The sequence below is a fragment of the Oryzias latipes genome, chromosome 1 (assembly GCF_053564925.1).
Source record: "Oryzias latipes strain Hd-rR chromosome 1, Olatipes_Hd-rR_3.1".
NCBI lineage: Eukaryota > Metazoa > Chordata > Actinopteri > Beloniformes > Adrianichthyidae > Oryzias > Oryzias latipes.
The window spans coordinates 38,293,854-38,317,138 of NC_136237.1; the positions used below are offsets into that span (position 1 = coordinate 38,293,854).

General features: G+C 43.6%; 1 protein-coding gene across 1 annotated transcript in view; it reads right to left on the minus strand.

The window, feature by feature from the left end:
• maml3 (mastermind-like transcriptional coactivator 3) overlaps positions 1 to 19,728 on the minus strand; it is a 138,775-nt gene extending 119,047 nt beyond the window's left edge. The window contains exon 1 of the mRNA XM_023954746.2: positions 15,897 to 19,728. Within this exon, the coding sequence (XP_023810514.1) occupies positions 15,897 to 16,274 (378 nt within the window). The 5' untranslated portion in view covers positions 16,275 to 19,728. The remainder of the gene's footprint in view (positions 1 to 15,896) is intronic.
• Between the last annotated feature and the right edge of the window lie 3,557 nt (positions 19,729 to 23,285).

The following is a 23,285-nucleotide window of genomic DNA, read 5'->3' on the forward strand; positions in this document are numbered from 1 at the left end:
CCTGCCTGCCACTGGGTTGGTCCAAGGTTCAAGTCCCACACAGTGTCGTTGAGCAAGGGGCTTACTTATTTTCTACAGTTTACTAGCCCATGTCCACCACTTACAGTTGGAAGAGGCTTTGTGCGAAATGTTGTAGTGGTGCAAATCCCGTGAATCTCACTCCAGACTTTATCCTTCACAGCTCTACCCCCAGATATGAAAGACTTGGTGTCATCCAATTCCAGCCGGGCACAAACCGCAGTTATTCATTTCGCCTCCATGATCAATTTTTTAAAGGTTGGCACTTTTATGAATTAAAGGGGACATCCTCCATAAGTCATCACCAAATCGGACTGGTCAAAGTTGTTATCTTGCAATGCGCGTTCAATGGCCAAAAACGATTGTAGAAACTTGTACAGCTATGCAAAAATGAGTGAGTTTTGAAGGTCTAAGCCCCAATTACACATTTAAGTGGTTGCTTGAACGGATGTTACGGTTAAATATTCTAAGAGTCTGATAAAGGCCCTTTAGTGTCCCACTGGAATTTGATTTTTGACACATCCCCAAATTCCAACACCCTTATACTGAGTGTCAATCAGGACAGCCTTGCATTTAAGAATCTTTGGTATGACCCGACATGGATTTGAACTCACAACCTACCAATCCCAGGAAGGACACTCTACCACGAGGCCACTGAGTTGGTCTGATAAAAACTGGAGAAAGGTGGAAGAGGAAAAAAGGAAAGTGTCAGCAGTTCCGCAGGTTCATTGACACAAACACCTGAAACCCAGCCAGCCGGATTTACCTTCTCATCCGATTCCAGATCATATTAGGCGTCAATCATCGCAGCCAGTCAATAGAAAATGCTCCAAACCTGTCCTGGTTTTTAAAACTACATCAATGATTTTCAAGAATGTCATTCAGACAAACATGTTAAGACTTCCACGTCTCAGACAAACCCCTGCTCCTCCAAACCAATGCTTGCAGCCTGGAGCCACCAGGTATAAATCAGTTATCAGACAGTAACATAGCAACCATGTGGCTAAATGTCCAACCGTACGGTCAATACCCTCCCTCACACCGTCCTGCTGTCCCGCTGCGTCCTCCTCGCTCCATCTTCTCCTCCTTATTGCCCTTTGCAGCATTATCAGCTAATGTGTGTGTGTTTTTCCCCTCCTGCACTGCAGCCACTGTGGCACAATTACCACAGCTGCTGCACTAATGGCTATTGATGCAGCTGAGCCCCCCACCCCACCCCACCCCACACACACACATGCAAACATTCATAAAAAATTCATGACGCTGGCTCAATGGGAAGGTGTGGGGGGGATATCGCCGGTACTCCAAAGAACAACAAATGTCATCCAGAAGGAGAGAAAGGACTCGATCAGACAGGAAGAATGTTCACGTAACCTCAGTTTAGTGAGCAGATCTAAGACAGAACCGGGCTCTGAGGTTCCTTCTCTGAGCCTTTGTCCTTCACTCAGAGCACCACGAAGACAGCTGAGCGACTGAGCCTGATGGACAGATAAGAGGAGAACGGGGAGAGCAGGAGGGGAAGAACCAAAGGTCTAAAGACAAACAAGAATCCAGCACAGACAGAGCTCAGCGTGAAAAACAAAGAGGCAATAAGTGGCAAATTATGTCATGTTCCAACGTAACCACAAGTAGAGACGTTTGTGTGCGCGGGGGCTTCTTTCTCTGTACTCTAACTGACTGGAGTTGAAATGAGAAAAAAGCGAAACAGGAAGTTTCCTGACACCAACAGGAAGCTGAAAATAGGCTGTTACAGATTAGGTGATATTTCCTTAGTGGTAAACACAGTCTGTTACTGTATTAGCATAACAGGAGAGGCCAAAAGGCCAGGCTATGTGACCTTTGGCAGAATGTTAATTGAAGTAAATTAAAGTGAATACATTTGATAAAAGTAATACAAATTCATACTTTTTTTTTGTAAATTCTTTCAAAAAACACATCAATGAAACTCTTAAAGAACAAAACAATCACCCATTAAAAAAAAATCCACCAAATACTAAAAAAAAACACTTTAAGTCATTTTTGTATCTATTTTAAAAGCTTTCCTTTTCAATTTGGATTATTTTGGCCAAATTAAAATAAAAAAAACAGTGGCCTTATTTAGATCATTAAAATTATTAGAAATTTGCCTCTGAGTTGTAGGCGGGACTGTTGGCGGAGTAAGCCCGCCCAGACTTCCCGTCATCCTTTTGTTTACACTCTCTCCCGCTAGCTTACAGCCCCTCACAACATGGCGAGCAATCTCGGAGCTTTCCATCGGTACAGTTTTGAGCCTGATGTCAACAATGACGAGGAAGTCATTCATGAATTTAGTCGTCTGCATCAGAATGGAGTGGAGCAGGGAGCTTGTGGCCCACCCGCTGTAGCATGCACATCACTGCTACAAGGTTTCTTTTTATGCCGTTTTTGTCTGCTCCTGATTCACCACAATTTGAATAAAGAAATACCCAGAAACACAATTTCAGGCTTAATTTTATTCATATATGTCCTCCATCATGAGAAAAATGGCCCGAGAACATATTAAAAACACCACAAAGATGATTTTCATAAGAATAGGTCTTTAAGCAAATGTCGAAAGGTTATAAGGAAAAAAATTAGTCAGTATTTTCAGGAAGATTCCTTCAAAATGAAAGAAGGCGGAAAGAGTTTTTCTTACTCCCTTAGTCGAGACCTCTTGACCTTTTATAATGATCATAGGAGCCACAATGGTGAAGTACAGGGGCCTATACCTGAAGAAGTTCCAGCAGGGAAATCAAGCAGGGGTTGTTAGGAAAAGTTTTGGTTAAACCGACAAGACCAGCTCTAAAATGAAAATACTGACATTTCACTGTCACTACAAGTTTACCTTGAAAGAGCGATGAACGTCTGAAAGCCAGTTTATAAACTGGTCAACGCTTATTTCCCATCCGCCATCAAAATGGAGAGAGGCGTGTTTGTAAGGAGACTAAAGTTTAAATAAACTACAGGCAAGGACACTAAATGAGAAAAGCTGAATGAAGATCAGTTTTCATTCAGAAGTGGCAGCAGCAAAACAGTAAATGCTGAAGTCCAGAGGAAGTCTGCTCTCCTGGCTGAGACGCTCTGAGGTGACGGCGGGACTGGGGGTAAAGCCTTAGTTACAAATCCTTATGAGTGGATACAGGCTATATGTGAGCCAACAATTTACGAAATATCAAGGTCGTAGACCACTCAGTGAGCCCACGGAGCAAAAATGTTCGTCCGCATTTTCTACGGGCATGCTGCGGACGACAGCTTGTACTGAACACTTCAACAACACATAAGGGGACGTTAACTTGAAGTAGTGCCCAAATCCTGCTAAGGTGCTTGAGATTGTGAGTGTTGTTCACATGATAAGTGTGCGCTCCTTGCAGGCACCCTGACTGTAGTTTGTGTGGACATCCAATTGGCGTCCTACGAACGCTTAAAGTATCAGGTGGACACCCTGTGCGTATGGCATTTGTGCCGGATCAGTAAGAGGCCGGTTGCCACACGTTACCAACAACTAGCGCGTTAAAGTTAAAGTCCCATTATCTGTGACACATCGAGGTGTGTGAAATTTGTTCTCCGCATTTGACCCAACCCCCAAGGGAGCGGTGAGTTACAAACACAGCCGTGCTCTGGAACTATTTGGTGGTTTAACCCCCCCAATCCAACCCCTTAATGCTGAGTGTCAAGCAGGGAGGCATTGGGTCCAATTTTAAGAGTCTTTGGCATGACTCGGCCTGGATTTGAACTCACGACCTTTCAGTCGCAGGGCGGACACTCTTCCACTGAGCTGGTCAAAGGTGGTGTAAGGGCACCGTATGACTGTATTGTCTATACGTCATAAGTGTGTGCATCACCCTATTCACAGAAGCACGACAATGGCACTTTCCATTTTCAACAACGCCCTTTGAGGTGGCCGCCCAACCCTTAGGGGGATGCCAAGACACAGCTGTGCTCCCCTTAGGATGCGCCTTTAACCGGTCGCTCCTCATCTTACAATGTTCACTTGCCCCGGACAACCCAAAAACCTGCAGCACCCATCCGGGTCAACCCTGTGCATAGCCTTAACTGATGCCCGAGGACACGACAAACTCAAACTCACTACTCTGAGCCTGGATCTGAATCTTCAACCATTATCATAAAGGACTTTTTATGATAAAGTTCTCATCATTGAATTTAATACCAATTTAACGCTAAGCAAATATTTAAGACAGTCAAAACAGGTTTTGAACACTGAAGTGAACAGCCAGTTCATTTTGTAAGTTCTGCATATGTCAAAGATAAAAGGAGCTCAGTGCTGAAGAAAGCTATACCTGGCGAGTGGTTAGCTTTCAATTCCAGCTGAGATCCTCATTTGTTTTCCAGCCATCACTCCAGTACTCTCTGTTAATTAGTTAGATCAGGTCCAAGTTAGGCAGCCCTGCCTTAGTTCTTTATTTCAAGGACCAAATGGTCAGATCCAGGCTTGGAGTTGTCAATCAGCCTGTGTCCTTCATTGAAACACATGCACGGTGGACGTCACAATCAGAATCCTGAGCTTGAGACTGAACCACATCTCTATCAATTTATTCTTCACTGGAAACTTTGATCAACTTCCCTGTCAAACTGTTGAATGGCCAACAAGTCTTGGCACCACTCATACACTGGGACATGCACACCCTTCTCTCTGTTACTATAACTTGATAGGCAGTGGGAGTCAGGGTCAGTTTTAGGACTCTTTCTTGATTGTTTCATTGTTTTGTTTTTTTACAAGGAACTAAATATTTTAGACGTTCCAACTAAAATGTACCCATTGTGCCTGAGCAAGGGGAAAAAATTGCCTCCAAAATCCCATTTCTAGTCCAGATAAATGTGCAGGTGTTTGAGGAATGTCGCTCGCGCTCTCTCATGCTGGATCATCCAGGCATCTCTGATAACCTCCTCATTCATATTTTACCATGTTTCTGTTTGTGGACGCGCACTAGAGGGTGGAAGCAACAAAGATGCCATCCCACCATCCAACCATCAATAATGCAAAAACGAAACTGTCATTCAGATGCTTCCTTCACATGACACCAACTGCTGTATGCAGGGAAGGAAGCCGGTCGCCGCCTGACAGAGTGCAAACAAAAGGACTGCCGCAGCACATAAGCCGGAGATAAGACAACACCACTTAAGATACAAGTCTCTCTGATGGTTTCCTGTTTACTGTGCAAGAACAACATGTGGTACAAAAAACACCGAGCGCCAACAGTACATGGAAGTCAGAAAGCTAACACCGGCTCCCAAAGAGGGCATCCCCAAACAAAACCGAGCAAAGGTTAGATTACAAAGGTTACAGATCAAGTTTTGCTGCTGCTTCTCACTGGATGAAGTTCCACAGTCAGTCAATCCATTTCATTCTAAGACCTCTCAGTTCAACCTAAAACGGAACACAGAAACCATTCATAAACAAGAGCATATATAAACACACTATTGATTCGGATGTTCATTTTCAAGCATCAGGTTTTTAGACAAAGAGATCCGAGGATGTGAAGACACTTGATCTTCTCAGAGGTGATCCTTTGTGTGAGTATTAGGATCAGGGTCTGTTGCTTATGTGGGGCACTGATTCATAAAGTTTCTCAAGAGGCAGACGCACAACCTCTGCCTTCTTAAATGCAAGAGGACCTGGTTGCAGACAACACGGCAGCCTGACTTTAAGGAAGCCAGAACCGGGAGTCCGGAACCGGAAGTTCAAGTCTCGCGCCCCCTTCCCACATTTCGGTCAACAACATGATACCCTAACATCATTAGCCGTGTAACAGTTTTACAAATCTGAACACTTTTGTTAATATCCTCTTTGAAAGGAATACAACGATTACCGTGTTTGCCTCCTTTTAAGCTCATGTTGCACACTTAACCGTTTATCACCCCGAAAAAGTTTTAAGAAAATGTGCCACAACTCTGAAATCTTGTAGGATTTCCCTTTCCGGGTAATGATGGCCGGGCGTCATTATGTCTGTAACCAGGTCCTGCTCATAAAATGTGGAGCAGCCACGTCTCTATGATCTTCCCAGATCTGCTAAAGAAATCAGCTAGTGTGGAAACTATTCATCCAACCATCATCTGAACCTGCTGGATCCCTTTCATGGTCACTGGGTTGTCGAATACAGTCAGCTACTGTTGGGCGATTGCAGGATATACCCCGGACAGGTTGCCAGTGTGTTGCAGGGAGACACCCTCGCATTCACACCTGGTCTGTCACACCAAGAAACAAAAACTTTGTTAATCAATCTGAATCTCTACATCGCCTCCATCATGTCTGCGTCGGATGCACGCCCTGCTGCAGGAAGTTCTGTTCTCTGTTTGGTGGCACGTCAATTTAACAGCACAAAGCCAAAGAAACAGAAAACAGGTCTGTTGCACTTTCAAAATAAAAATGTATACTTTTTTTTTTTATATTTGAGGTGACGTGCCCACACATTAACACATGTCAAAACAGCGGATAACGCCGCATCCAATTTCCCCATGGCGAAAGCAGTACAAGAAATCATTATGACACAAAACCCATGTATTTTACAAGGACTCAGTGAGGAAGCAGAGGCCATGGAGCCTGATTGCCACATTTTTGGAGGATCTACTTGGAGTGGCTGGACAAACCACTGCTCAGGAGGCCACGGGTGAGTGGGGGTAGAGCGGAGATGCAACGGAGACCATGTAAACGAACTGATGGTCGTAAGACGAACTCACCATATAATGCAAGGGAGACGCATTGCAGACAGACCAGTGTAAGTCCGGCTTTACAGTATGTTTTTGGACTGTGGGAGGAAGATAGTGTTTCCTGTTTGCATGTTCTCCACATGCCTGAGGGGAACATGCAAACTCAACACAGAAGGGTCCCAGCCGGGATTCGAATCAGGGTCTTCTAAATGTGAGGGGAGAGTGCTACCCACTACGCCACTGTGCACCCCCTAGTATGGATACAACACAGCAAATTAAAATACACCAAAATAAAACTCATTTTCTTCTTCACCAACAAGGAAGTGGTTTGCTCCTCTGGCTACATTGTTCTATCCATGGTCAGACATCAAACAGATGAGAAAGTGAAAGACTGCACTTTGACGGAGCGGGTGCAATGTCAGAATTTGAGTACATGCGGAAAAAGCAGAGTTTATGCTCTATGATAGAGATTTCTTTTCATAAAAAAGCAATGATACACATTAGGGTTGGGCGATGTCCCCTAATTTGACCGTTGACGATGTTTGCTGTCAACCATCGGGATGGACGATGACATCGTCGGGGGGGGGGTATTTTTACATTTTTCGTTCTTATATAACTGCTATTTGTTATTTTGCTTTTTTCCTTTTATTTCCCAACTAATGGTTAATCCGCGATGATCCAGTATAAACTGAGGGAAGTGACTTTTACAGAAAAAGTAACAAGCAAAATAGAAAAGAAGTGGTCCGCTCCCGCACTTAACTAGCGAAGTGGACCGGCGGAGGGCGGATTTACAGCTTTATGTTTGATGGGAAGGGGGGGGGGGGTTACATGAGCGGTATGTGTGGGAGATTTAAGACTGCGATCCGTCCCGCAGCTCTAGGGGTACGAGCTATCAAACTCAGAACCGGGTCTAAACGTGTGTCTGAGCACAGCTCGGATCGTCAGCACACACAGCGGTTTGAGCTTCAAAGCAGAAATGTCGCTCAGTCCTTAGAAAACATTCAATCAATCACGTGGATTTGTGTTTCCAGTCGTGTCCCGACTAAATAAAGGCTGATGTTATTCACAGGATGCAGCACCACCCAAAGCTAATGTTGTTAGCCCGTGTTAGCATACTGCTAATCCTGGCTACGTTCAGAAAAAGCACTGACCACACGGATTAAAATTCAAATGATGAGCGAACAGGTGTTTCATAATAACCGTAACATTATTAAAAGCACGTTTAGAAGATCGTCTCGTATTTTACCGAGCTGACATGTCAATGCATATAGCCGCTCGGCGCTGTTATCGTTTTGTATTGAATTGTTACCTTCAATAAAGTTTGGAAAAAAAGCCGCTCGGCGGAAGTTGTATCCTCTTCCGGTTTTCAAACTGCGCATGTGCGAATACTGCGCGTGTGCGAATGATTTATTCCGACCGAAATTGTGACCTTAGTGAACGTTTTTATATTCTGAAAACATTTTTCTGGGCCCATGTACACGGTTGGATTCATGTAACCGCGGCTTATGATGTCGACGCGCAACGTGGCGGGGGCGTGGCATCACGATGGTGGTCTCTCCATCGGGATGTCAGTCACCCATCACGATGGACGATGATATCGTCCATCGGCACAACCCTAATACACATAAAAAAAATAATGGAAAAAACCCCAGATAAAGATCTATAACGATATATTTTTTTAAATGAATCTTTCTTGGTCTTGGTTTCTCTATGATGCGTATCCCAGATGTTTCGCTTTCCTTTAAAGTCCCACTCCCACCATCTTTGGATCTGTTGTAAAAGCGTTCTCATCAGTCAGGATTACGCCGTTTTGAGCCCAAATTTAAATTTAAAAAAAAACTGTGTATTTTTCCAGAACAGCTTCTGCAGAGCGGCAGCAGTTCACCAGAAATTCGCCTCCGAGTTGTGGGCGGGACTGTCGGGGTGGAGTGAGCTGAACTTCATTTCCCATCATCCCTTTGTTTACACTTTCTTCCGCAAGCCTACAGCCCGTCACACCCCCAGCCTAACATTATCAGCGCAAAAAAAAAATAGCGGGCAAGGCCGAAGCCATCCAGCCGTACAGTTTAGATCCAGATTCCAGCTCAGACGAGGAAAACAAAGACGTACATGGATCCATTTGTCTGCGAGTGGATGCATCAGAGTGGAGCAGATTGGGGAGCTTGTCCCCTGCTGATTGTAGATTTTACGTAACAACTACAAGCTTTTTAAAATGACGTTTTTTCATCTGCTCCTAATTCACAATGATTTGGCCAAAGCTTAAGCCTGAGCTTCTATAATTAATGTCCTCTATCATGAGAAAAATGCTTGAACAACATGTTAAAAACACCCAAAACGCAATTTTCATGGAAGGGGGTCTTTAATTTCTCACAATAATCGTTCAGAATTGACTCTAAGGAAAAGCACACTGGTACGGAGGAAGGGTCTGAGCCAAAATCTGATCTGTTCCTTCAAAACAGGCTAATAAGCGTGGGAGGAAGGGAATGCGGTCGCAGCCCCCCTCTAAATCAAAAACATCCAGCTTGTGTGTGCATGCAGCATCTGTGTGTTATTGTAATTTTTTTTAAATGGCATAAAATGTGGAGCAAACTGGAGTCAAAGAGCTAAAGAACGAAGCCTGAAAGCCACAGTCTGAACAAAGCGGAAGAAGCTGGTGAAACATGCCAGTGACGGGTCCAAAGCAGCGTGTGCGTGACGTCGGCCGGCGTCACACGCTGCGTGTGTCTGCACTGCGAGTGTCAGCTCCTCGCCAGCTCACTGGTTTAAATATAGAAACTGGGCAAAGGTCCCAGCGGACTTGAACAATGCCACCGCCACCATGAAGACCGTCCACGCCGCATTAGTGCCTTTCCACTGCTGAAAGCGAGGAAGTGTCGAACAGAGGGAGGAGCGCAGAGGAAGGGAGGGAAGAGGGAAGGCCTGGTTTTTATGAACACTCAGCCGCCCACACTCCGGCCTCCGCTGCCAAGAGTTGAACAGGACAAGAGCGAGACATTCCTCAGCGAGGAGGACGCCAGAGCCGAAGACAGAGCGTCCCGAGACTCGACTAACAAGCCTCTCACTGAGCATGTCAGCCTCGCAGCTGAAAACTTGTTCGCTCTTAGATAATCGAACGTGACTCGCTGCTTTGTCAGAAGAAAAAAAAACAAAACCACTGGTCACAGTTCTGCTTTGAAGCGGCATCGAGGTCCGTTGGGCCGAAGACACGTGCCCACAGCTGAAAGGTCACGGGTTGGATCCTGGCAACGGCCCATTTGTTTCCAGAAGGATCACGACAAGACGCTGGTTTACACCAGACAGACTCGCTTAGCATTTTATATCTGAGGTTAAAGATCGGCTGTGTCACATCAGCATTAAACTTGGAAAAGCACACAAATCCAATTGTTTGAGCTATTAGCAGGGGTACGAGCTGGAAGCCGCTTGCAGTTTTTGGTTTGACATCCAAAATAAGTACACGCTTGTCTTGATACAGCTTGTACTTGTGGTTTGAGAAAACAAGAAAGAAACTTTAAAAATTCTACTACCGACTAATTGTTGATTCATTCAACCTTCATCTGATTGTTGGAAAAGAAAAGCTAAAACCTTCATACCTTCTAAACACTGGAGAGCATCCCAGTTCTGATTGCTGGACGAAAGAGAAAAAAGGAGGAAAAAGAACTTTCCGATTTTGATAAATCCTTGTTTTTTTGGTCCCCACTATAGTTTGAGCGAGCCTTTACACTTGAAGTAGACTAACCAAGACACGAACTCTCATGTGGACCTTTTCAGGTCATGGACCAGTTCAATGTCAGACAATACTTTCATGGACCGACCAAAACGAGGCTAAAGTGGGCGCCTAACTGTTTTGTTTTTTTAAATCTTCCCTTAACTTTTGAAGGTAAAGTTTATCCTCATCTTCTGTAAAATATCTGCAGCTGCTATACATTTTATTTGTGCACTAGATTTTGTGTAGGAATCATTAAAATATGATATATTAACCCATAAGAGTCAAAGTGGATGCCACAAAACCAGCTTCAGCCTGGTCACAAACAGTCACTTAAACTGGTGTTTCCTGAATCCAATCTTAAACGTGAATCCAACGTTTGAGCAACTTTATTAGCAGCATCCTGGTAACATTAGACAGCTGGTATCTGAATATTCTGCATTATTATCATGGTGTGTGGTAACAATCATCTCAATAAATACATATTTAGAGTAAAGACTCCTGGTTTTTGTCTGTTAAATGCAGATCTCTTTTATTTTGAAGTCGAAGGCTCTTCTTCCGTTTCCTCGAAGACTCTCTTCCGCCAAAAGACGTCCAGATTTGTTTGTTTTTTATTAGCTTTGCTAGTTTGGGAGTTTCAGTTTAAAAGTTGGAACAGCCGCTTTAAGAAAGTAGCGGATTTGTTTTTGATCGAGCGACTTGACGATCGTCAAGAATGAGTCAGATCTGGTGGTGAGAATCCAGCAATTCCTTCGGAATCCGAATATTAATAAAAACGGGGAAAAATGTTGGGTTTTTTCTGTTTTTTTATCTCTCGGCCTGGCCGGTGGTAGGGGCACCACTGGACTACACTAACCACTGTGGAAGCTTCTTCTAGTGGATAAGAAAACGTACAAATAAGACATCAAAAGCACCCACAGAGATGGGTGAACACAAAGAAACACAATCACAGGTGTCCTTTAAAAGGGTTGAAGCTAATTTCTTGGAGTGTATGGGAATCATCTGAAAATGATACTCTTGAAAACCCCAGAGAAAGACGGTAATTTTGACTTTTTTGCAGCAGGAGCACACATGTTGTGATTCACTTGCAGTCATTGTAGAGATCTGCACTGGTGCCTGATGTAATTGTCTTATTTCGGCTCTTTTGTCCGTCTCCAATGTATGTTTGCTTCCCTGTTTTTCCATTCAATGTTACAACCCCCCCCCCCCTCCACCCCCCACAGGAAACACAAGCGATGAAAGACGGTTTGTCCTCCTAAAAGAGAGGGTTAGTGTGTTTTCCTCAAGCTGGTGGCGCCTGTCCTCAACAGTGTATGCAGAAAATGAGACACTTGCATCCAGAGGAGTTTGGAGGTCAAGCATCAACCAGGTGCTGCCAAGAAAAGTGAAAGCCCCCTCCATGAAGGCAGTTTTGGCAGTTTGCATGAGGGTGTGCGTTAACACAATGCCAAGAGTGGAAACGGCAATAAATTCACAGGAGCAGTTTTTGATGCCTGTCCAGCCGAGGTGGGTTATGAGGCCATTTCCAAACAATTTAAGAGTCATTAGCGAGATACATTTTTCCCAAGGGAGACTATTTAAAACAGCGATCATCACAGAAGAGGCCAATTGAGTGAGTGCTCAGAGGTAGCAAGTTACTTCTCAGACTCTACAGGCCTCAGTCAGCATCTTCACAGGAAAAGTTCACAGCAAAACGGATCCCATCTTCATTAAATATGCATTATTTTTACAGGAGTTAATCCAATTAAGCCTTTTCACTCCCTAAAAGACCCTTTGGCGCACCAACTTTGAACCAACTGTTGGGCACGGTGGTAGGAGGCTAATGATTTGGCCTGAGGGTTTTTAAGGACAAAGTCAGCCGGAACGTTGATAAACAGCTACACGAACAAGCCAAAAGTGATTTAAAACAAGCAGACATCAAAATAACCATGAAGTCAAATATAGTTTAGGTGTTCTAATGACTGGACTCGGATTAAACAGTTTGGGCTGTTTTTCTGCAAGTTAGAAGGTGAAAAGATCTTCGTTGGAAAAACTGTAATTAAACCTGCATGAGAGGAAGTGTAAAAAAATATAAACAATGCAGCATGTGACCCAACAACTACCAATTATATGTGTCTTTAAAACAAACAAAAAATACTCACAATTTCTAAATATTCAGGTTGATGACTGACACAAAAAAAACCTTAAAGTGTCCTTTAAAAACAGGACTGAATTTACCGCCTTAGTCACAACTGCCCTTACGGGTGGATACGGACTAACCTGTACGAGGCACACGGCTGATCTGCACAACATTTTAGGATCACTTGGTTTGAAGCAACAGGTTGCTGCACCTTTTTTTATGGGTACGTTGCTAGCGACAGGTTGTGGTGAACACTCAACAACACGTAAAAGGGGAAGTAGGTGAGATGCAGGAACGTCATATCCCCTTTCATTTATTCACCCTCCTCCCCAAAAAGCCTGGGGCTTGTTGGTGCTGTTAGCATAAGTGTGTGCCACCAGTGTTTGAATGGGTGAATGGGACGGTGAAGCGCCATTTACCATTAACGGTACAACAGCATCACCAGCATTGGAAACCGGCAGGAGACACTTACCACATGCATGACAACGGTATGTCCCGCAAGCTTCACACCGGTCATGTGACGAACGTTTTCGGCTCACGGTGTTTCCACTAGACGAGCAGGGAGGAGCTCCTTCTTCTTTTTCTACTGTTTACTAGCGCATTTTGCAGGCTTGGAGTGAAATGTTGAAGGGTTGCTCACGAAATCTCACTCCAGGCTTTTTCTTTCACAGCTTCATTCCGATACCTGACAGACTCGGCGTCAGAAGGGTCCAGCCTCCGTGAACAATTTTCAAACGGTTGGCGGATCCGTAAAATAAATGGAGGGCCATCCACGGGTCACGACCAAAACCAATTTCACTGACAGGTCAAAGTTCAACCTGGTTTAAAATGCGTGTTCAATAGATGCACGTTTTGTAAGTGGAACCCAAAAAGAGTCGTAAAAACCTGCGTAGCAATGCGTGAATGTGAGAGTTTTGAACGCGGAAGACATAAACGCACATATACGCCGGTTTACATAGACTTTTCATTGGAACGCACATGCCGAGGGTGGTGTGAACATAGCTTTAAGGTGGGCGCGACCATCAAGAGGCCCCGCACCCATTTCGGGCCTAGAGAATACCAAAACCCGCTGTACCCCTACAGGTCGACCCCTGTTCGGGTGCATGTGGCATAGCTTGACTTTTGAAGCGGTTTATCATGAGATGCTAACTGGGATTTCTGAAAAAGTTGCGGGAAAAAGCGTGCTCACTTCAAGAAGCAGCAAAGGTCGGTGTTGAAACCCTTTCATTGCCTTCATGATCCTCTACAGCTGCTGCTTGCTGAGCAGTCAAGTCTATAGAAGGACACTCCTGATAAAAGTTTACGGTAAGTTAAAGGAGTTCATCAGAAAAAGTGGAAGCATTTTTCTCACATTACAAAAGTTTGAAACTGCTCACAAAAGGTGCAGATTTTTCTTAATTTGTGTTGTTGCACCGGAAGAACTGCATCCTACCCTGCGTTCACCTGTGGTTCTGGTCAGAAGCTGTGCCGTTTTGAGGCACGGTGGGAAACACGCAGAGGCTTCCTCTGTAGTGTCACTAATACTTAGCCCATAAACAAAAACTTTCCATAATTACAGGCTTGTCTCCTCCCTGATGCGGGCGTGTCTGAGAACTATCAGGCCGAAGCGCATTGTGCGGGGATGCACACGGCAAAATAAGAAACCCCCCAGAGTTTTTTTTTAAACAATTTCCTAAAGGTTCTGACTTTCATCCAGTTTGAGAAAAACACTGATCAGCATTATCAAGCCTACCAGAACTTCATCAGTTCGAGGGATTTTAGTCTACACTTTACCGATCTAACCATGACACAACTATCTGTGCTCCTGCGCAGGTATTCTTCTCCTCGCAGCTCACTTGAAAGGACAGACTGTAACACAGACCCTCCACAACACTCGCCCCTGGGAATTTTTTGTGTGTGTGTGTGTGTTCGTCTGTGAGGCACATCAACGGCGTGCTTGGCTTTCCCAGAGCGCCTGCGTCTGAAGTGACTACATACAGCCATCTAGCTGCAGCTCTGAAGGAAAACCAAGGGAGAAGGACTGCAGAGCTCTCCTTCCTTTCATCCCCCCCATCACAATCCATGCCTACACCGCCAAGAACTTACAACGCACCAACAAAAGGGCTACAAACAGGCAGCTCTGTGCGTCTGGGCTACTATTGAATGCCGTGTTTGCGTACAAGCTGTCGCCATCGGTGACTGGGAAAGGAACAGGCGGGGACGAGAGCGAAGGGATGCCACTGTGTCTTTAAGCCGTAATCCCCCCATTCTTGGAGTATTTGCTGCCGGCCATCTAATGGGCGGTTCGGATTAATGTCCACAAGGGCCACTGGGAGCTCCTGCACTATAAAAAAAACAACAAAAAAAACACACACAGTGCCGCCGCTCTTTTAGGCTGGAGCAGGTCTAAATGTACCGCTAAAGGTGGGATTGTCATGATGGGGAGGTTCTGGGCTCGCGACGGCAACAAAAGAGGCGACAAGACGTTCCCAACATGACTTCTCCTTTTCAGCCATGACAATAAAGAGGAAAGCAGAGCTCGCCCCGAGGTGAAGGTGGCGTGAGGAGAGGACGCTGCAGCTGCGAAACACGCCACCAGCTCCAGCCAAACTGGAAACAAAACAAAAAAACCTGATCTTTCAGAATCTGATCTGTGGCAGACTGTGGTTCTCACAGCTTTCCCTCTCCTCCATATGTAACCACTGCCCCCTACCAACAGGAAATCACTCCAGCAGTTTGCAGGAGAAAGAAATGTTTCCCTTATAAACTCTGAAAGGGTCTACTTTCTTTGGCAAATATAATCATAATAATATCCATTAATTCTACAAAGCATGTGATCATCCCATTAGTTATTTGAAAGAAGGACATGCATGCTCATCAACTGGAGAAGTCTGATGGGAGGTTACTGTCAGCGAGGAAGAGGTTGTGATCAACTCTGTGGGCACTGACAGCCTGTTGTGTGGAGCACAAAATCCGCTGCAGCTCACAGCAAGGAAGCAGTGTTGCAACATCTTTAATAAAAAAAATACAAACAACAAAAAGGAGAAGTTGTTCTGGTGCAGAAAGAGGAGCCATGCTGCAGGATGCTGCTGCATCTGACAGCAAACTTTCCAAAATAAAAGAACTCCCAGGGTTTTTGTGTTTTCTTTTGTTTTTTTTGTGAGGAGAAAAGCACTGATGTTGCATTAAAAAAGGGGGTAAAAGGTTAAAAAAAAATCAGCTGCTGTCAAGGCTGGTCCTTTCCCGGGATTGAAGCTCCAGCAGCCGGCTGTCCCCCAAGCGACGAGCGCAGCTGCTTTGTCAACAAAAGCACTAGTTGGTCCGGTTTTTAAAGAAAAAGTACAAAAAGGCGCTTTGCTGAGCGTGTCAACAAGTTTGGTGAACAAAGTGCAGCTTCAGGAAACACAGACTTACCGCGATCAGCGTGTTATTCCTCTGCTCCGTGGAGGTCGCGGAGTCCGGCTCCGGCTGTTTGCTGGGCTTGCTTCCGCCGCCGCCGCCGCCGCCGCCGGACTTCTTGGCTCTCTGCTCCAGAGTCCGCTGGAACAGGCTGACCGTCTCCCTCCGCTCGATCTCCAGCTGCTCGGCGTGCGCCTGCTGGTACCGGTTCTCGCAGCTGACGTGGTGCCTCCGGCAGCCCTCGATCCGCTGCCGCAGCCGCTCCACCACCGTGCTGTGCTTAGGTATGCCCACCGCCCCGGCGCCCACCACGCTCCCGCTGCCCGGGTTCATGCCGCTGTTGATGCAGAGACCACCGTTGGGTCCGGCAGCGGGGGAGGCGAAGTCCCCCATCACCGCGCCGAGTGGCTGCTATTTTGGAGGAACTTTTCTCCCAGTTATTAAGCACGCCGCCGCCGCCTCCTCCGGCCACCTCTCCGCGGCGAAAGGTCCCCGCGCAGCCGGCCAACCCACACGGAAGGCACGGGGAGGAAGGAGCAGAGAACCGCCGGGCAGGTTTGAATGGTCCGCTGAGCTTCTTTTTCTTCTTCTTCCTCCTCCTCTTGTGTTGGAAATCAAATAAAAACCGCCGGGCTGACCCAAACACCACGAGCGGCTGCCACGCTGCGAACAACAACAACAACTCCACGGGAAAAAAGCGAGCAAACGTCCGCGGACTGTCAGCCGCTGAGCCCCACCAGCCGTCCCGCAGAGGAGCAGCCCGCTCCCCGCTTCCTTCACGGCTGCTCCGCTGAGAAAAAGTTTTGCTGCCGCAACCGAACAGGCTCCGGAGTTTCCCAGTGAACTTGCATCTCACTCGGTTTAGCCTTGAAATCAGCGCCGGCGAAGATGTTGCGGAGTTTTTTTTTGTTTGTTTGTTTTTGTTTTCTTTTTTCCCTCCACCAAAACAAAAACAAGCGCCCGCGGTTGTCCGGCCCAGAGGCGACTACTGAAAAGCCCCGATGGCACAAAACAAGGGGGCGAGAAGCAGTGGCGGAAGTCTGTAGTCACTGCCTCCTGCCACCATCACAATAATCAGGTCCGCTTCCCCACCATGCGAGCGGAGTGATATCAGGACAGAGTTGAGTAAAAACCAGCTAGAGGCTGCGAAGAGCCGATGGACGCCCGGAAAACCGGGAGTGGAGTCCGCGGGAGAATCCAGGAGAGGAGCGGTCGTCTCCGCCTCCGAACTCCCGGCTCTGCCTTCACCGAGGGTCCGAAGATCACAACGGGGGAGGGACACACAAAGAGTTAGAAAAAAATCCACTGCGGACAGACGCCAAAATAGTTCTTTTATTACTGAAAAATAACCCTGGTGGTACAAAGAAAACATACAGAAAATATAGTGCTTTTTTCCCAATCACATTTTTACATAAAACAAACAAAAAAAAAACAAGAATCCCATCCTCGAGGGCTAACTCTGAGACCAAATATTACTCCAGCTTTTGTTCTTGTTAAACCAATCAAAGTAACATTGTTTTTCTCTTGAATTAATTTGTTTCTTCAATAGTTGCAGATTGTACGGAGGCCACAAAGGGCCTACCTTACTTTTGTTTGCCCGTTTTGCCATGATAACACATCTACTTTCACGAGATAACGTCACAACGAGACAGATTTCTCGATCACAAGATAACAAATGCAATTTTTGAGCACAAAAAGCTATATTTAGTCAGTTTTCTCGTGATAACAACCTATTATCAAGTTATCTCAAGTTTTCTTCAATCAAGATAACAAGATAGTAGATGTCCTTATCAAGTGATAACAGATTTAGTTATGTTGGGATAAGATAACCAAGAATAAAAGTTTTAACCAAAATTTCAACTATTTTTTATTTAGGGGAGGTTTTTTTGTTTTTCTTATTTATTAAGCCTCCACACGATTTACATATAAAACTTTTTTCCACTGAAAACATCAAAACTTTACATAATGACAAAATCAGATCAGTGAAGCTATTCTGTCAAAATGTATAATTCTGATAAAAGTTGTTTTTTGGGTGTTTTTAACATGTTTTTATGGCAGTTTTTTCATGATGGAGGACATTTATTAAGCTTAAAACTGCAAAGCAATGTTAGGTTGGGGGTGTGAGAAACTGAGGTAGCTGGACAGCATGTAAACAGAGAGCTCTCAGCAACGGGGAGAGGAACGGGGGCGGCATTGCTCCGGCCAACAGTCCCACACACATCTCAAAGGTAAATTTCTAATAAACTACTGGCACTCCGCAGAAACTATGTATTGACAAAAACCACTGTTTTCTTCCCCCTTTGGCTAAAAGTGCCATTAAGTTTTAATAATAATAATAATAATAAAGACAACTGGAAACGCTTTTACAACCTATCAAAAGAGGATCAGAGTGGGTCTGTAATGTTCTGTTGACCAATTCTAGTTCTGCTGAGCTTTCACTTTAGTCTTTAAACTTGAACTTCGTCAACAACAACAAAAAACAAACATTTTCTCATGACACTTTTTACTAAAAAGTTTTTGTCATCCTTAAATATTTTATGTATTTTATGAACATAGAAGAACTCATTTCCTTTTTCTCCAAAATATCAGAAACTGTCCACATTTGTTTTGATTTCGCAGTTTAAAGCAGATTATAGTGTGAGTGATTTCTACATCTCTTGTTCTTCCATCGGCCTGTGAAACGCACAAGAACATTTACATAAAAACAAAAAGAAACACTTAAAATTACTTTTAGTTATCGTATGAAATTGGAAGAAAAAACTGTAACAAAGCAGCACTTTTCACTTCCACTGAATCAGAATGGGTTGAATGTTACATTAAATTCTATCAAAATGTGATGCTCAAATTTATCTTATAGACAGTGTTGATACTCGTGCTGCCCTTTAAGTTGCATGGTTGTTATGAAGAACTGTCAGAATTTATAGCTTAAATTTATTAGGTATTTACAAAATTGTCTCACATGTGACATGTTTTTGACTAATGGAAAACAACTGGAGAATCCCTGCCGGTTTCTGAGAGTCACATTGGGTTAAAAATGTAAAAGATACACATATCTGGCAATTTATGAACTCTTAGGTTGTGTCCATATTCCTTCACTACTCACTATATAGTGCACTGTTAAGTGCGTTCGCCAGTTTGTGGTGCTGTCTGAATCTATAATTGCCAAATTAAGTGCCCTAGAAATTTCCCAGAAGTCTCTGCAAAAAACAATATAGACCACAATGCATTGCATCTAAACAATTTTTGCCCCAAAAAAAATATTCAAACGTATTTTTTTAATAAACCATCAATGTTTTTATCTTTAGAAGACAGTGGATTAATTAATGATCGTCGAGAAAAGCTCATGTCAATTAGATTTTAACTTTGTGAAATAAATGACATCATCTTCATTATGTAAAAAAAAAGTAGTGAGCATGGCGTCTGAATTGCTTTTAAAATCCAGGGCACTGCACACTATATAGTTTTTTTAGCATTTAGGAATTAAGGTGGGAATTCAGGCACTGCTTAAATTTTCAATAGACATATTTTACGCGCCCTTTTAAGTGTCATAACTTCCCTTTGATATCATTCAAGTGCTGCTCATGTGAACCCCACATTAACTAAAACCATTTGAATGAAATCGGAGGAAAATTTGAGAAAAGAAGAAAAAAGTAAATGTAAAAGAGGAATAATGAGACAAAGAGTTTCAGTTAAATCACCAGTTTACCAAAGTGCCACACCGTTAAAATGGGTGATGGCTACATAAACAATACATATACAACAGACCAAGACAAACTAAAAGATACTCAAACTGATACAAGTAAAAGATTTGTTAAAATAAATGAAAAATACATCTAAAAGAAAAACAAAAAAATACCCTTAGTTACAAAATAAATATATAAGGATTTTCAACAGAACAGATTACTGATGAAGATCATTTTTATTAGAAACACTTTTTATAGGTTAATTCCTAATAATTCGGATAAGAAGTCATCACTAATGACTCCATTACTAGTTAGTCATTTTGTCTACTCCTCGTGTAAAGTGAGTCAGCAGTGACTCAGGCGTTTCACGTTGCTTAAGGCAGTGTTTTTCAACCGTTTTTGAGCCACGGCACACTTTAAGCTTGACAAAAATCCCGCGGCACACCAGCATCCAAATATTTTTAAAAAAAGGAGAAACTCATAGTCTGTATTGATCTACAGCCCCTCCACAATCTCACATGACGACTCATTGTGCGCTGAGACGCTGTCACTTTAACCCAGTGCATCATGGGAGATGTAGTGCAAACAGCCGCCGAACGCCAGACAGACTCGCGTCTCGGAGCTTCATTGCTTTGTTCACTTGTTTCACGGTCTGACACCGGATTCTGTGGAAAGCTACACCGCTAAAGACGAGCTTTAGCTGGTATTTTTGTTGGAACTGAGAGACTTTACTAGCTAAATCAGAACAAGGAAGTGAAGACTTTAACCACTTCTGATTGGTCAGACTGATGATGTGTGATTGAGCCTCCAAGAATGATTGGTGGAGACAGTTAAAGGGGCGGAACTTTTCCCAAAACAGTTGAAGCTGCGGCTAAATCGCGGTTCCGTCATTCTTATCAAAATGTCTTTAATAGAATCAAATAAACGCAAAGAAAAAAGTATTTTATGATCTTTCATATTTCTAACTTCTCAGTGTTTCAGCAGGGCCTGTTTGGATGAACACAGAGCTGATATCCTGGAGAAGGTGAATGTTTTTAGATCAGACAATGAGGGCAATTTCTCACGGCACACTTGACCATCTCCCACGGCACACTAATGTGCCGCGGCACACTGGTTGAAAAACACTGGCTTAAGGAATAGCTCATGATTCTGACAAGTTTTGGTGCTTCATCAATTAATGACAAATAGGGGTTTCTTCCTAAGAAATAAGTCATTATTCTTTAACTCTGCTGATTGCTTTAAGAACTTCCAAAGAAGTGAATCACCACACTTCAAGATCATACTATAGAATCAGAGAAAATCAGATTCTCATTTTAGCCCTTTAACTACCCACCAAGAAAAACAAAAATCAATGAAAAGCATTTCTTTGGCTTATTGCTTTGGGTGAATTATTCACACAATAGAACTTTTTAAAAGACATCGGCCCAACCGTTTGGCTGAGTGGGCAGTTCAAGGGTTAAGCTTCATAAATCATCTTTGCACCTGACAACTTTTTCTCACCTGATGCAATGCAAGATACCAGCAAACCCAGTCTTTTCGAGGTCTGAAAGAATTGATTCAGCACTACTTTATTTATATTTTATCTTTCAGTCTCCAGGAAAGAAGAAAGAACCGAAGAGCACTGTTTCAAGAAAACCTTTACAATAGTATTCTCTTTTTTTCCTCCTTTTTTAAAAACATTTCTGTTCATTTCAATAACGCAATAAAAACAAAAGATCTTGCACAAGTTTTTCTTTACAAGGCAAATGTGTGTGTACATTTCTGCAATATAAGTATTTTTCTGGTAAACAAAAAAGGATTTGGTGCCTGCTGGCCCCCATTTCCAACATTCAAGACGTTTGATTGACTGATTTTGGACCAATCACTACCTACTGGCGACATCTGGTTCCAACATGGCGGTGTCTACATGGCCAAAAAATGGCGATTGAATTGACTTCATTTCATTTGAGCTGGAAGTATGTCCTTTGGGACCATTGAGAGTTCTCATGTACATCCAGTTTCAAATGCACGTTGACTCCATTCTGGGTAACTGTTAATCCATCCAGACAGAGTGCACACTTGTCAAAGAAATGACTTTTTCATGTCAGTCCAGTATACAACAAAGCAAAGCAAATACAAAAAATGTTTAAGAGGTTTAAGCTTGACTTCCAAATTAACAAATCTGTGGGATGTGCTGAGCAGGCATCTAAAACCCATCAAGGTTTTCAGCTTACCGGTACATCTAGCTCCCAGATAGCAGCTTAACCCTTGAGCTATCCTAGGCACATTGGGAGTTGGGTCATCTAGACCCACTAGACAGTGCTCTGAACCTTTTTTCTTCAATGATTTGTGATCTTCACTGGTGTCCATGGATTACATGACATCTTTCCACTTTTATCCACCTTTGTCATGGTAGGGAGAACACGTCAATGTAAGGGTGGGGTCATCTAAGATAGCACAAGGGTTTCGGGATCTAGTGAGATCCATCCCATTTCTACATTTTGTGGCCAACGTTCATGTTGCAAATGTCTGATGGAGACCAAAAAATGGAAAAGCAAGGACAGTGGGTATCCACATCCTCAGTAACCCCATCAGAAACCAGTCGTCTCTCTTTTCTCCCTTCTTTATTTTTATCTGCCGTGTCATGTGGGAGTCCTGAGCGCCATCCCTGACTGTTCAGGCCATATGTGTTCCCCCGTCTCTTCCTGCCAACCCACCAACAGCCACTCACCCCCTCACATACTGTACGCTGGCACAAACAAAAGCACACATGCAACCACTCTGTCTACAATGCAATTAAACATGGACAGCATGTGTCTGCACGTCCTCTTCACTGGCTGGTTCTCCTTTTTGCTCCCCGTTGCAGTGTGCAGATCTCTAACTTCTTTAAATTTTCTCTTAAGATGTGTTTGAACCAAACTTATGCGTTCTGAGGGCAGCTCTTGAATTTTATGACTGATTTCATGTTCTTATACAATTAACGTACGAAGCCCATTGAGACGACTATTGTTGTATTGGGCCATATAAATAAAATTGAACTAAATTAAATTTAATGAGAGATTCCTTAGAGATGGTTTTAATTTTGTAAAAACTGAACAAATGATGCCAGATGCAATTTTTGGATGGATGGACATTTTGAAGAGCCACTCCAGTCTTCTTTTGATCAAATTTTAAAAAGTTCCTTGTGGTCTTTTAATTATGACTGTGCCAATTTTTAGCCCCCGAAAAATTAGGACATAGTTTTTGCAAGAGTACATCAGAAATTTACCTCTTAGTTAGAATATTAGCACAGAGCAACCTCGCCCCCCTTTCCCATCACCCCTAACTGAGAGCTCTTCTATTACCCCCCCCACCCAGTTTACAGCCCCTCACAACCCCAACCTAACATTATCGGTACAACAATATGGTAGCTATCCAGCCGTACAGGTTTTGATCCAGATTCCAGCTCAGATGAGGAAAACAAAGGCGTTCACGGGTCTATTTGTGTGCAAGTGGATGCATCAGAATCACAAATACATTACAAATACAATCATTTCCCACTGCATTTTTTTGTCTGCTCCTGATTTACAACAATTTAAATAAAGAAATACTCAGAAATGCAATTTTAAGCTTGTTTTTCTTTATAAATGTCCCCCATCATCAGAAAAAGATGTTAAAGATGTTGGAGTGGGTCTTTAAGATCCTGGTTTGTTTCTGTGGAATTTAGACACTCATCTGGAACTTTTACTGCGAGTCTGCATTC